Raw genomic sequence first — 15,980 nt, 5'->3', positions numbered from 1 at the left:
TTTTTTTAAATAAAATTTAAAAATTTAAAAAAAAAACTAAATCTACATAAAAAAATTCTTCCTTGGCTTTCCATTATCTACAGGATTAAATGCAAGTTCCCTAGCCTACCATTTGAAGATCTCCATTATCTGGTTCCAAGTTATATATTCTTTATATCCCATTACCTCTCTTCGCTAGTCTCCATTCCAACCAAATTAGATCATTAGCTGTTGTCCAATTTCACTTTTCCAAACCTGTGCTCCTTCTCTCTTTCTCTTGAGCCTTTCTGTCATTAAGACCCAGCTTAAGTGTCCCAAGCTTAAGGGGTCCCTCGCTGGTTACCATTTTCAGGAGTATTTTGTCTCCACAACCCAACCCTTATTAGACTAGATGCTTCTTTGGGTCAGATGCTGGTTTTGTTGTTTTTCCTCTCCCTGCATCTCTAGCATTGACTCCAGCAAGGACACTCGGAGAGGACTCTGAGGATATTAAAGATGGATGCAGGGACTGGTTCTATAGATTTCTTGGCATAGAGAACTCCTATACAAGGAAATTCCTCCATTAGTCTAGGTCGGCACATCTTCTGCAAGTTATAATCCAAGGGGGTTGCCTGAAGCACTGGGGACTGAGTTGTCCTGGTCATTCTGATGGTTTCTGTAGGATGCAGGACTCGAATTCAGATCTTCCTGCATCTGAGGCTGGCTATCCATCAAACCCTGCAATTGGTAGTGATTGAACTGAATTAACTTGAGGGAGGGGGCCAGGGAGTTGGAGATCCAGTGGACTAGTTGAGGGTTGGGGAGCCAGAGGACTTGGTTTTGAATCCTGACTTTCTTATTTATCGTCTGCATGATCGTGGGCAGATCATTTAAACTCACTACGTCTCAGTTTCTTCCTATGTAGAATAAGGAGTTTGGTCTAGACGACATGAGATCAACTCCAGCTCGAACTCTCTGAACCATCAGGTCCAGCTTTTTCTTGCCTTCTCTTCTTTCCTTCCAGGTCCTTCCAGCTCTGACTTTGACCTTCAGGAGACAGACAGACAGGCAGGCAGTCGGAGGGACGATGCAGGCAAACATAGCCACATCTCTGGTGCTGGCAGTCTTTTTGCTAGTGGAGACCCCAAAGGTACGTGCATAACCAGCTGGGCTGAAGGCAGGAGAAAACACGGGTGGCCCCAGTTCTGAGGGAAGACAAGGTCCCCGTCTTCAAGGAGCTTCTGGTCAGATGTGGGCAAACACCGTGAGTTGTATTTCTGGTCCTCGGCTCTCCTAGGGACCGGAACATCATCGCACCCCCTCCTTTGCAGGTCCGGAGCCACCTAGTCTCGCGCCGGGACCTCTTCTCCCGAGAGTCTGCCTTGGACATGGCGCCAGGCTCCTTCGATGACCAATATGCGGGCTGTGTAGCCGCTATGGAAGCGGCCCTCCCCGATCTCAATCGCACTGAGTTCAATGCCAGCTCAGTCTATGCCCAGGCTTGGAACGCAGCGGCCGCCCGTTGGCAGGAGCGCCGGGATCAGGAGCTCAAGGCGCCCCCCACTTCTCGACGACGACCGCCGCCTCCGGGCTTCGGAGATGAGCATGCCGTGGCCCTTCTAGCCTACACGGCCAACAGCCCCTTGCATAAAGAGTTCAACGCCGCGGTGAGAGAGGCTGGCCGATCCCGGGCTTATTACCTCCGATACTTTCCTTTCAAGACCCTTCACTTCCTCCTCACAGAAGCCCTGAGACGGCTGGGCTCTGGGCAGCAGCCCAGGTGCCAACAGGTCTACCGGGGCATTCACGGGGTCCGCTTCCGGCCGGCGGGACCCGGAACCACCGTCCGGCTGGGGGCCTTTTCCTCGGCTTCCCTGAAGGATGCTGCTGCCCATCAGTTTGGGGAAGACACCTTCTTTGGCATCTGGACTTGCCACGGAGTGGCCATTAAAGGTTATTCCTTCTTCCCAGGGGAGGAGGAGGTGCTGATTCCTCCCTATGAGACCTTCCTCGTGGTCAATGCCTCGGTGCCTGCTCAAGGTCCAGTCCGGATCTACCTCAAAGCTAAGGACAAGGCTAGCACCTTTAACTGCGAGTATATCAAAGGTAATACCGCCCTTACTCTTTGAGAGCCCCAAGGCCAAGAGAGGAACCCGGATCCCTGCCTTAGGGAGCCCTTGGTTTGAAGGAGGAATGGGGCTCCTGTCTTGACCAGACCAGGTACCCATAATGTTTCTCCAACCTATACCAGTCTGGGCTTCTTCCCAAAGTCTCAGGTCCCTCGATGCCCTACCAGGGTCTCCTAGAAACCACTGATGTGGCAGGTCCCCCCAGGGCACCTGAAAGACTCAGTTTCCTCTTCCACAACTGTGTTTAAAAAAAAAAAAAACCAACAATGTTCTAGAGGTCATGGTGGGGCAGAAATTCCTGTGAGAAAGGTGAATTATAAGGCCACCAGGAATCCTAAGTGTGGTGCCAAGCAGTCTGAAATGGGGCAAAGGGAGGCACGATTGGCCAAAATACAGGAAGCTCCTCCCTTCTGGTCAAATCACACCAGAGGATCATTCTGGGCACCACATTTTCAGAGAGACAAAATAATAACCCGGAGCCCTTATGTAGCCCTCTGAGGTTTGCAGAGCACATTACAAATCAACTCATTTTATCCTCAACAACCCCGGGAGGGAAGTGCCATTATTATCTCCGTTTTGTAGATGAGGAGATCCAGGCTGAGAGATTTTAAGTGCCTTGCTTGCCCAGGGTCCTAGAGGAAGCAATGAAATAAGGAAAGATTGTGCTGAATGCCTACAATGTTCCAGGTATTTTATAGATAGCTCATTTGATTTCAACAACCCTGGAAGTAGGTGTTATTATTATACTCATTTTACAGTAAGGAAACTGAGACAAACAGAGGTTTAGTGACTTGTCCAAGGTCACACAGCTATTAGGCATCTGAAGCTGGATTTAAACTCAGGGCCTAGCACTGTTATGGTGTCCCTTAGCTGCCTTATTGCCCTATTCCTAGACAGGAGCATTCAGTGCAGGGCAACCAGTATTGTGAAGATACTGGGAGATCATGCAATCTGAGGGACATTTGAAGAAAGTGAGGATTGTTTAACTCAGAGAAGAAAAGTCTCAAGGCAAGCATGAAGGATCTTCAAGGATCTGAAGGCCTTCAATGTAGAGGGAGGATCAGATAACAAAAGTAATTAGCATTAGACACCACAAAACACTTCATATATTAATTTGAGGCTTGCAAGGTGCTTTACAAATAGTATCTCATTTTATTCTCATATCAACCATGGGAAAAGAGGTGCCATTATCCACCATATACAGTTAGGGAAACTGAGGCAGTCAGAGGTTTAAGTGGCTTGCCCAGGATTACACAGCTAGTAGGTATCTGAGGTTGGATTTGAACTCAGGTCTTCCCGAATTCTAGGTCCAGCTAGGACAGCACACTAGCTGCCTATCATGTAGCTGTCCTGCCTGACCCTAGGGGATAGAACCAGTAGCAATGGGGGTGGAAATTGATAGAAGTCAGGTTTAAGGTGAATTTTAAAAAATGCTTCCTCACAATTAAAGCTGTCTGGAGGTGGCATGGAAAGCAGGAGGATGCATGAGCTTCCCATTACTACAGGCCTGCAAAGGTAGGCAGGAGGACCACTGGTCAAGGATCCTGGCTACTTCTGAGGTTCCTTCCAGCTCTGAAAACCTAGGATTCTCTCCATTTTCACCTTTTTAATCTCTTCCAGACAAGCAGTGCACTTCAGGACGATGTAAACTAAATAATTCAGGTAAGACAAGCCAATGCCTTAGGTCAGTAAAGGAGAGAATTGAGTATTCCCTGGGAGCCTGGGGAAAGAGTGAGGCAGCTTTCAACTAGAGTACCAAGGGTTCTAGCTTCTAACTAAGATTCTATCTCTTGCTCCTTGTGGGACCTTGGACCCTGGTAGACTCAGTTTCCCCGTTTGGGATGAATGAAATGGAATCCACTAAGTACCTACCCCAGTATAAACTTATCTGGGGAAACTGAGAAGTCAGTGGAGATGGTGTCCCTGGGGAGGAGAAGGAAGAGCAGGAGGAGGAGGAGGAGGAGGGTGCTGTGTCAGAAAGAGCCCTGACCTGGGATTTAAGAGACCCAGGTCTGAGTCTTTGTTCAACCACTATCAATTCATTGTGTGATCCTGAGCCCTCCCTTTGCTGGGCCCCAGTTTCTCCATCTGTAAAATGGAAAAGTTGGACTCAGTTCTCTAAGATCCTTTGGGGGGAGGCTGGGAGTTTCAGTTTCTCTGTCTCTACCTACTATCTCCCTTTTTTTTTTTCTTAATCTGCTCCTGTCTCTGTATCTGGTGGTGGTTGTTGTTTTTCCCCTTCTCTCAAACTTTCTCTGACGGTCTTTGAGACTTCTTCTCCATCTCATTTTGCTTCTTTATCTCTGTCTTCCTTTTGTTCTCTCTCTCCGTCTTTGTGTCATACTATACCTTTTCCCTTTGTTTTTCTTTGTCTCTTTTTTGCTGACGTGTCTTTGTCTCTGTCTTTCTTTCCATCTAAATCTATATGCATCTGCCCATGTTTCTATCTCACTTTGTCTCTCATTCTCTCTGTATCTCTCTTTTTCTTTCTTCTGTTTTACTCTCTTCCCAGGCCTCTCTGTTCTCTTCTCTGTCTACCTCTTTTTGTAACTTTGTCTATCTTACTTGATCTCACATTCTGTTCTTCTTTTTCCCTACGCCTCCATCTAATGTATTCTCTTTTCCCCTGTGTTCCTGCCTGTCTCGTTTTCTCTTTTTGCTTTTTCTTTCTTTCTTCTCTGTGTATTTATTTATCTTCTCTGTTCTTACCTCTACATCTTCTTTTCTCTGTGTGTCCCTGTTCCTTCTTTCTTTTGGCAGCAACAGTAGAGAGGATGGAGCCCTTCTCCCCATCCCAACAACTACTGCCTCTGCTCTGGCTCTTCATGGCATTGTCATCTCTCGACCTCCCAAGTCTCCTCTGGTTACTCTAGACTCTTTGATTCTCTCCAGCTCAGGACCTGAACTCAACGTACACATGCCAGATGTGTATGAGTCAAGATGGAGCTGAAAGATGGACCTGGTCCAGTATCTCAGCACTTCGATTCCAAGCAATAGTGGAGACCGAAGTAACCATAAAATGCCAAAATCTTGGAAAGCTGGATTGGCAGGTCAATTTTCCAGTATTTGACCCCAACACTGACTCATCATGGGACCCAAAAGGTTGGAGACCATCATCAGTTGGTACTTCCCCTGTCCTATGGCTAGCAAACTCCTATCTTGCTGCTCCTTCTGATGTTGAGGTGAAAAACCCTTTTCTTTGCTATATCTGTTCATGATCTCATATCTAGACTTCCCCACTTCCCAGCCAACTCCGTTCCTGTTATCGACGATCTCTGCAACCCTCACCATATCATTTTCTCTTTATCCTAGGTCTTTCTTCTCACACTCTTTCTCCTTGAGCTAAGGGAAATCTGGCTCTATTTGGAAGACCTAATATCCCTAGGATAACCTCCTCATTTCTAGTTGTTCCTTTCCCCACATCTCCAGGAGATACTGTGTCAGGAGGAAAAGTTTACATTTTCTGTGCTCCCCAGTGTTGCTTCTAGACTTTTCCTCTGCTATTTTCTCTCAGGAACAGCTCCTCCTTTGAGGTTCATCCTATCCATCTATATCACCCAGTTCATATCCTTGTACTCTATGATACTCTCTCATTACTCCCTCAAGAACTCTTTTTTTTCTTTTTTTTCTTTTTATACATTTATTAATATTCATTTTTAACCTGATTACATGATTCATGCCCCCACTTTCCCCTTCACTCCCCTGCTCTCCCCTCACCCATGGCTGACGCACATTTCCACTGGTTGTAACATGTGTCCTTGTTCAGGGCCCATTTCCATATTGTTGTTAGTTGCATTGGTGTGGTTGTTTCTAGTCCACATCCCCAATCATGTCCACCCCAACCCTCGTTCAAGCAGTTGTCCTCAAGAACTCTAATATCTATTTTCAATATATTCCTCTTCACTCCTACCCCTGCCTTCTTACCTAGGGCCTCCTAGTTTTTCAAACTTTCTGACTCCTATTCCTAATCCCCTACATTTTCAACTCCCTTCAGCCACACACAGGGACAGGTCATACCTTAGTTTTCACCATTATCTACAAATTATTCTACTTTTATGATCCTAAAGTATGAAATACCCTTCTCTGAAAACAATATCTTGTTCTTTCTTCTCTCTCTGTCTCATTTCTAAACTTGTCTTTTGTCTTCACCTGAATATTCAGTTGGTCCACACCTCCAATTGTCTTTTGACTAGAATTCAGTTTTTCCTCTTTTAACAGACTTGACCCAAATGTAACCCAGAGAAGTTTGGGAGCTCCTGGATTCCATCAACAGAGATCATGCATTGGCTTCCTCCCTTGAATCCATTGCCTTCTTTTTGCTGTTTGCTCATATCTTTCCAATCTTGAATGCTGGATCACCAACACCATCACAGAATTTTTCTGTGTCCCAACCATCGTACTTCTGAAAGTCATTAGAGAAAGCCATACAACCACAATAACTTGGTCTACCACAAATTCATGCTATCTCAGCTAGGCACTCACTTCTGCATGGCAATCCTTTTATTCTCCCCTTATTGATTTTCTATAACACTTTAAACAGTAGCTATTCTTTAAAAAAAAAAAAAGCCCTTACCTTCTGTCTTAGAATCAATACCAGGTATTATAAGATTAAAATTAACATATAATATCTCCAAGTATCATAAAAATTTATTAATAACCACTTGAAGTAAAGTACTAAAAAGGTAATTATCTAACAAAATAAAACCATGTGCCCAAGCTCTCCTTGCCTGCTTAAAAGAACTGCTCCACCAAAGCTGCATCAGGAAGAGAAGAGTGCCAGAGGTGGAAGTATACAGAATTTATATCCTGCCTACTTCAGCACATAATGACAAGAGGAGAGTGGGGTGCTGGGAATAGTCATTTTAGGGTACAGATCCTAATTACACAGTATTGATTCCAAGGCAGAAGAGTGGAAAAGGTTAGGCAATGGAGGTTAAGTGACTTGCCCAGTATCACACAGCTAAGTATCTTGAAACTAGAATAGAACCCAGGATTTCCCATCTCTAGGACTGGCTCTCAATCCATTGAGTCAGGTAGCTGCCCACTATAGTAGCTATTCTAAATCTTCTCCTCTTTTTTTAAGCTTTCAGTGTTACCTTTTTTCCCATTCACTCTCAGCAGATGATCCTACTTTACAGAAGTAATAACAGCAATCCCCCTGGCATTTAGGAGGGTCTCTGCCTTTCCACAAAAGGGCCCCATCTCAGCTTTGTATCTATGCATTCAGGTCGGGTTCAGTCCTAGAAGAGCCTGGCCAACAGAGTCAGAGGTCCTCTTCTCTGGCTCTTGACTCTCCTACTCTAGAGTCCTAGGAAGAATCACTTAAAGCCTCATATCTAGTATCTCCCCCAAAAGAAGGAGTAAATATATAGTATATAATGTAAAATAGGTATAAAACAGCTATTTATTTCTTCCACAAAAAGAAATTAATACAAGAAACAGACATGCAATGACAAAATTTAAACAAGCAGCAAAAATGGCTCCTAACTATTGTTAGTCCTTCATTGAGGTTAACGCTTAAAACATCAAAACATTAAACATTTTGTGGGACTGCTCTGTACTGTCCAAACAAATACCCGGTCCATATCTTCTGGCAAGCCAAATGAATCAGGCCCATCTTCTTGTCTTTAATCATCATTTTCAAGAAGTATTAGTGAAGTATCGGTGACTCCTCCTGAAATACAGCCACCTCTTTCTAAGGGCCCAGGAACTCCAAACCCTTTGAATTCACTAGGTTGCTTCCAAGACTGGAAATGTCCATTCTAGGATTGCCTCCGAGAAGGAAACAAAACAGAAAAGCCAGCACAAATGACTTTTTGACTTTTCAGTATCAGCCATATACCAGTTACCATGTTTCAAGGGTGAGGGAAGAGCAACCCCTTTCATCTCTCATAGAAAGAGGCTCTATGAATCCTGGCATGATCATTATCTATATGGAAAAAGAGAGAGCAAAAGTGAGAGTGAGAAAGAGTAAGAGAAAGAATGAGAAAGAGAACGCACAGAAATAGTCCCTTTAAGGTCTTCTGAGTGGTCACCCTTCCCAGCCTAAAAGCCAATCCTTCCTAACAGAACCTCAACCCAGCTTTCCCTCCTTCAGCTGTCACGAGGTGGGAGACCAAGGGATGACTCGGGGTTTGTTTCATCATCCTAAAGTGATGAGCCCTTCAGTGTTTCTCTGGGGGTTGCCAAGATTCAGATTCTGCATTCCATGATATACTCTAGCCAGAACAGAGCAGGGAGCCCACTATTCACATCTTATTACAGGGAGAAAACTGAGGCCATCTTTCATGAGCATTTTCATTACTGCTACTTCCCACTCAAAATACTACTATATTATCACTCAGATCCTTTTTTGGTTCCAGTCACTGAAGAGAGTCTTTACCCCCTGTTAAGACTAATCCTTCTACTGGTACCTTTTGTTCCATTCCTCTCTGTCTCTTCCAGGATCTAATCATGCCTTTTCTTTTTTTCATCTTTAACCTTTTTATATCTACTGGTTCCTTTCCTGGTGCCTAAAAACATAACCAGGTATCTCATGTCCTAAAAATCTTAATTGACACTCTCTCTCTCTCTCTCTCTCTCTCTCTCTCTCTCTCTCTCTCTTTTCCCCCCCTTCATCTCTCTCTTTCCCTTTCTCTCATCTCTCTCCTCTCTTCTCTCTCCTTCTCTCTCTTTCTCTCTCTCACAAACCTGCTTGCTACTGTTCTTTCTTTGTTCTCCTACTTGCTGATCCCTTCTTAGTCTCTTAGAATCATCTATTTCCTACCTTATAATTGTGATGAGATTTCCTCCCTTCTTTCATGTCAATCTCATTAGATCCTACAGGTTCAAATGTTTTGTATACCAATGACTCTCAAAACCATGTATCCAGCCCTGATCTCTCTCTTACATTACAGTTCTGCATTAGTAACTTTGCCTGCTGGATATTGCTGTCTGGGTCATTTCTACCTTAAACTCAACATGTCCAAATGGAACTCATCATCTTCCCTCCCCTCATCCGATTTTCCCTTTTTGTTTTAACACCTAATCGTACAGGTTTATACGCCGAGTCATCCTTTAATCTTTTCCTCTCTTTCACTCCCTATGATCAGTTTGAAAATCTTGTTGATTCTACCTTCATGAAATCTCTCACGTGTTTCCTTCTTTCCAGTCACATAGCTATTATTTTGATTTAGATAGGCTCTCTTCTCCTCTCTCAAAGACCATCATAATAGCTTTACAATTACTCTCTCTACTTCCAGTCTCTCTCTTTTCTAGTCCATCTTCCACACACCTGCCATTATAATAATCTTTTTAAGGGATAGACCTGACTATGCCTCCCATACTGATCACAAACCCATAGTAGCTTCTTAGGACTTCTAGGATAAAATGAAATTTTCTTAACTTAGTATTCCACAATCTAATTCTTTCTACTTATCTCTTTTTTCTTCCCATCATGTTCCAGCCAATTGGGCTACTAGCTGTTTCCTGAACTTGACATTCCATCTCTGGCCTATTGTGTATTCATAAAAGCAATCTGCTGTGGTACAATGGTCCTCTTTACCTGTCGGAGTCCTTATCTTCCTTCAAGGTTATGGTTGGGTGCCACCTGTTTCCTTTATCTTCTCCCATTGTTTATGATCTCTCCTTCCTCATATTACCTTTCTATTTACTCACCTGTATGTGAGTATCAAGAGTATTAAGTCAGTATTAACAGGACTATATCCTCTTAATAGAAGGCTTCTCGAATGTGAGAATTTTCTTATTTTTGTCTTTGTATTTTCATGCTTAGAACAGTGCCTTGCATGGAATAGGTGCTTAATAAATATTTGTTGAATCAAAATTCTATTTGGTACTGATTTTGCCTCTCTTGTCCCTAGACACACAGTAGGGGGTGCAAGCATGATCAAATACCAACTTTCTTTTGGAGGAGATCATAGATTTACAGGCTTTAAACTAATTCTTCTGATAAATGAGGCAAAGTGAATTTTCTCAAGGTCCAACGACCAGTAAGTAGAAGAACTAGGATTCGAATTCAGCTCCTCTAACCACATATAGAATTCTTTCCACCATAGACAATAAGCTATTCTATTTCCAGCTTGGTGCATTTGTCTTCTTATACAAACTTAGTATGCCCCTCTCTTGGGGCCATCTCAGTAATGAGGTTGCTCCCAAACCTACCTAAGCAGAATCTCATATACCATTTAGACCAATTTGTATCTAAATAGCAATCCTCTCTACCACATATATTTGAAGGTATTTCATGAAAAGGAACTCAAGACCTTCCAATCCAATCTATCCCACTTGGAGACAGTTCTGATCCAGGTAGAAACTGGACAAGATGATCTCTGAGATCCTTTCCCACTTCTGCATGCTGTAATTGTTTATAAGTTTTTCTTTACATAAGCCAAAATCTGTCTCCTACAACTTTCCCCCCTCCTATTTCTACTAGGTTTTTCCTCTATCCTAAGCAGAATAAATGGAATCTGCCTTCTATATGTGAGGAGTACAGTGATTTAGTTCCTGGAGGAAAGGAAGACAAAGGTTGCCAATATCACCAGCTCTACTAATCCTTTTACAGCTTGCTCCTGCTTGATTTCCATGGCAACGAGGAGCCTTAGGGCTTTGAAAAGAATCTCCTCACACTAGAACCATTCATCTATTTTGTCATTTTGTTAAATGCAGTCTCTTCTGGAATATAAGGACAAGGAGACCTAGACTAGCAATGCAAGGATATGACAGGAGCTAATCCAACTCATTTAATATTAGAATTTGAAATTAGGGGGACCAGAAAGGAAAGAGGATTTAAAAGACAAACTTGAAGCTTCTAATAGCTTCTTTAGTTAGCTGGATGAATGAGACTGCTGGGGTTTGCAACAGCTCTTGGAGATAAAAATTTAAAAGCTGGTGGCCCTTCTTTCAGCTATATTATAATTGGAGTCCAACAGAAAGCAGAAGAATCACTATAGAAATACTGGACAGAGTGACAAACAGAAGTAATCAGAAATAATTTGTGACAGAAGTGATGGAATCATGAGTTGCCCACCCACATGATCTCTGCATGTGCCCTTTTATCCATATTTCTTGATAGATGTGTTCCCTGCATATGTTCTCTCCCATCTCTGCCATCTATATGTCAGAATCTTATTTTATTGTTCTAGTAAAAGAAACATATTGCCAGGACTTGTGAGCTATGACTTTGAGTAGATGATGCTCCACAAAGGGCATCAAACTCTGGGTAGCTTTCTTGGGGTCCACATGTGAAGGGCAACTGGAGGTTACACAAAGGGTATACACATTTGGGTGCAACAAGTTGGGATGCTGGGCAGAAAAAAATACTGGGATCAGCTTATGGAACTGGCGAATGGGTGGATGGGTCTGCAAGGGTTACTCTAGTAGGAAACAGGAATGGAAAACACCTAGGGGAGCTTAAGGCAAATAGGCAAGTCTGGCTGAGACCTTGAACTGTTTTATATTTCTCCTTAGAACTGCACGTGAATGAGTGAAGGCTGAGTCCCTTAGCTTCCCTGGAGGTACTAGCCTCCGGAGGGTCCCTTGATTGGGAAGAAGCCATCGTGGCTAAAACCCTTGTTAATTGTCTTTTAGGCTCTCCAGTTGGGCCTCTGGAGCCCTTCCAGAGTAAAGCCAAGACTTGAACACATAGTCTGGTTTGTTAAGCTAGATCTCTTACTCTACCCTCTTCTCATCTCTCTACTTTCACTCTCTCCTATATTTCATAAATAAATTGCTAAAATTCATTTTAGAATTGATATTTATTCAATTTTGGCAACTACCCCTTTTAATATTTAGTCCAACCAAACCCTAATTTTTCCCCTTTACACAAGATAGGGACAAAAATGATAGCCTGGGTTGTATAGGGCAACAGGTGAGGGAAATGGAACCTCCTGGAAGAAGCTGTAAAGACTGGCCACTGGACAGGATGATGCTGGAGCAATTTAGATAAAAGGATCAAAATATGTGAAGGAGTATGCAGTCTGTGCCAGGACAGGAACAAATTAGAAGACAACAACAACAAAAAGATAACTTCCTGAGGCCAGGGACCATAGTCTTTCAGAAGAGGCTGAAGACTTCAGAGTCCGGTGACCTTTGATTTTGCCAGTGTCCTTCAACCTCTGACCCAGATAAAGCTGAAATTTGCAATAATGAATCATTGATGACTCATTTAAAGCCATAAATCAGTCAATAGTCAGCAAACATTTATAAATCATCTACTATGTGCCAGGCACATGCTGAGGGTACAAAGAAATTTTTAAAAGACTGTCCCTGCCCTCAAGGAATTTACAATCTAATGAAGTAAGGCAAACCACAAAAGGAACTTGAAATGCAAAGGGTGAGGACAGGTAAGTGGGGCCATGATGGAGATGTCCTGAGGAGTATAGCTGAGAGAGAAAGGGAGAAATAGCTGAACTGAGCCCTCTCCTCAAATGAAGGTTCCAGGAGGAGTTCTTCAGTTTCTAATCCAATGCCATGCTTAACAAATTTGTAAATGACATGAAGCTGAGAGGGATAATTAACATCCTGGAGGACAAAGTAAAATCCAAGGGCCCCTAAGGAACAACTGAGGTACAATATTTAGATGACATAGTTCCTGGCATCATGGAGTTCACAGTCTACTAAGGTGCATACAAAGATAACTCAAATCTCATTGTGTTGATGAATTGTATTTCTTTACCTCCTTAGAGTATATCATAAGAACTTTTGCTGGGATGAACCCCTGGTTGTGTCTCTTCCCCGTCTCCCCAGCTCCATCCCCCTCCCTTTTCCCTAGTGAATTCTCAAAGGAGACCACTTTGGACATGCAGTGCCCCCAGAACAAGATGGGGAATAACTGGAAGACCCATAGGGAAAGGGCTAGGGTAGAACTTCTGAACGCCAAGATTCACTGGAAGTGGGAGGCATCCAACATGGCAGCTACAGGCTGTCAGAGGAACATGGGAAAAATTCACCCTAATAGCCCAAAGAGGAAAATAACTGAGGGTGGTGAGTAGAAAGCAGCTTCTACTGTACTTGAATAGGTCTTTTCTTTGTAGCCCACAGGTGGGCACTTGCATTAAAGAAAAGAAAGAGTAAATAGATCAAAGACATTTATTCAAGGATAGGGTGTGAAAGAATTATAACACTGCACGGAGTTCAAAGTTGATGCAATTTCCTGGGGAGGGACAAATTCCAGAGAATATGTGTGTAAGAAAAGTCAAGCTATGTAGAGAGGACTCATTACAACTGTTGGGAAGCAGAACAAGAGGGAGAAGAAAATCCTGACTTCAACCTCCCTGGATTCTTACTAAGGACTTAAAACAGTGGTTCCCAAATTTTTTTGCCCTTCCGCCCCCTTTCCAGAAAAAATATCACTTAGCGCCCCGTCACATACTATCACTGCCCCCTTACAGTTATTCACCACCCCCAAATGCACCTGTGGCCATCACCGCTTCCCTGGATAGTTGCAGCACCCACCAGGGGACGGCAGCGCCCACTTTGGGAATCACTGACTTAGACTGATGGATACTAACAGATTTCCTTAGAGTAATGGGAACTAAGCTGGTTTCTGCTAGAGTGGAGGAAAAGGGGACCTCCAGTAAGGGGAAAAGGGGGATCTCTTTGGCTTTCCATATTTTCTTTTTTCTCTCTCTCTTTCTTCCTTTCTTTCCCTCCTTCCTTCCTTTCTTCCCCCCTCCTCCCTCCCTCTTTTACTTCACTTGGGATTGAGCCTTTTCTATGTTCTTTGGTCTGTAAATAAAAACTATTTGTTCTATATTTGATCCCCTCTGAGCCTGAATACTGAATTGATGGCTGCCCTTGGAGGCAATGCCATAGCATTGATTTCACTGATGTTATTATGCCTCATTCTGGGTGGGGGCGAATGAGTCAGATTTATGAGGGGCCCAATAAAATGCACCTTGTTCTGTTGCATCAGGAGGGTGCCTCTGTCACCTGAAGGCTGCATATATTAAAACATGAAAAATGCTAATCAAAGTCCAAATGAACAAAGGAATGAAAGAGTTGTTACCACCTGGGAGAAATAAGAAAAGACTTCCTGGAGGAGGTGGCATTTGAGTTTCTTCTTAAAGAAGAAAGGAATTGGGGGCAGCTGGGTAGCTCAGTGGAGTGAGAGTCAGGCCTAGAGACAGGAGGTCCTAGGTTCAAACCCGGCCTCAGCCACTTCCCAGCTGTGTGACCCTGGGCAAGTCACTTGACCCTCATTGCCCACCCTTACCAATCTTCCACCTATGAGACAATACACCGAAGTACAAGGGTTAAAAAAAAAAAAGAAGAAAGGAATTAAACAAACAATAGGAATTCAATGACCAAAGAAGGAAAGGGAAGCATACAAGCATGGGTAACACAAAAAACAAAGGCAGAAATGTGTGAAGGCACTATATGTTTGGAGTTAGGAAGTAGCCTCGTTTCCTTGTAGCATAAAGCACATGGAAAGAAATAATATGGTTAGAAAGGTAGGGTTGTGTCATATTTTGGATGGCCTTAGATGCCACGTAAAAGAGTTTGTGAGGCATCTAGGTAGTAAAGTGTTCAGAGCACAGGTCTTAGAGCCAGAAAGACCAGAGTTCAAATTCTGCTTCAAAGACCTAGTAGCTACAAGACCTTGGGCAAGTTACTTAAGCTGTGTGCCTCAGTTTCTTCATCTGTAAAATAAAGATAACACAGATAACTGCCTCACCAGGGTGTTGTGGGTACCAAATGAGAAAACATGTGTAAAGTACTTTGCCAGCCTTAAAATATTATACAAATGCTACCCATTATTATTAGGGGGGTCACTGAAGATAATGAATAGAGGATTCACATGATCTGTCCAAAGGCTCTCCCTGTTAGCAACTTCAGGAGTGAGGGGATGATGGATCTTAGAATGATTAGTTGTAATGGTTGTCTTGGTTTTCTTAAGGTGAAGATCAATACCATTTCCTAGTAGATCCAATGATTTAAGAGGTAGCTAGGTGGCTCAGTGAATAAGAGTGCTGGACTTGGAGTCAGGAAGACCTGAGTTCAAATTTCTCATCAGATGTTTATTAGCTGTGTGACCTTGGACAACTCACTTAATCTCTGTTTGCCTCAGTTTCCTTATTTGTATAATAGGGACAATAAAAGCACCTATTTCCCATTTTTTTAAATATTTTTTTAACATTTATTAATATTCATTTTTAACATGGTTACATGATTCATGCTCCACCTTTCCCCTTCAACCTCCCCCCCCCCCCCGCACCCCGCACCCCACCCTTGGCCGATGCGCATTTCCACTAGTTTTGTCATGTGTCCTTGATCAAGACCAATTTCCAAATTGTTGGTAGTTGCATTGGTGTGGTAGTTTCGAGTCTACACCCTCAATCATGTCCACCCCGACCCATGCATTCAAGCAGTTGTTTTTCTTATATGTTTCCTCTCCTGCAGTCCTTCCTCTGAGTGTGGGTAGCGTCTTTACCATAAATCCCTCAGAATTGTCCTGGGTCATTGTATTGCTGCTGGTACAAAGGTCCATTACATTCAATTTTACCACAGTATATCAGTCTCTGTGTATAGAGTTCTTCTGGCTCTGCTCCTTTCGCTCTGCATCAGTTCCCGGAGGTCTCTCCAGTTCGCCTGGAACTTCTCCAGTTTATTATTCCTTTTAGCACAATAGTATTCCATCACCCGCATATACCACAGTTTGTTCAGCCATTCCCCAATTGAAGGACATCCCCTCCTTTTCCAATTTGTTGCCACCACAAAAAGTGCAGCTATGAATATTTTCATACAAGTCTGTTTATCTATGATCTCTTTGGGTTACAAACCCAGCAATGGTATGACTGGATCAAAGGGCAGGCATTCTTTTATAGCCCTTTGAGCGTGATTCCAAATTGCCAGCCAGAATGGCTGGATCAGTTCACAACTCCACCAGCAATGCAT

At 43.2% G+C, this 15,980-nt stretch overlaps 1 protein-coding gene across 1 annotated transcript; it reads left to right on the top strand.

Annotated features, from left to right (window-relative positions):
* Positions 1–1,045: 1,045 nt before the first annotated feature.
* Positions 1,046–4,977, top strand: ART1 (ADP-ribosyltransferase 1). Its single transcript, XM_044665969.1, has 4 exons — positions 1,046–1,108; positions 1,290–2,064; positions 3,708–3,749; positions 4,848–4,977. Exons 1-4 carry the CDS (start codon positions 1,046–1,048, stop codon positions 4,958–4,960), a joined length of 993 nt encoding a protein of 330 aa, XP_044521904.1. The 3' UTR covers positions 4,961–4,977.
* Positions 4,978–15,980: the final 11,003 nt, after the last annotated feature.

This window comes from Gracilinanus agilis, chromosome 3, assembly GCF_016433145.1.
Source record: "Gracilinanus agilis isolate LMUSP501 chromosome 3, AgileGrace, whole genome shotgun sequence".
Classification (NCBI taxonomy): domain Eukaryota; kingdom Metazoa; phylum Chordata; class Mammalia; order Didelphimorphia; family Didelphidae; genus Gracilinanus; species Gracilinanus agilis.
The sequence above is the reverse complement of the archived record's forward strand: the minus strand, read 5'-3'. Positions and strand labels throughout refer to the sequence as shown.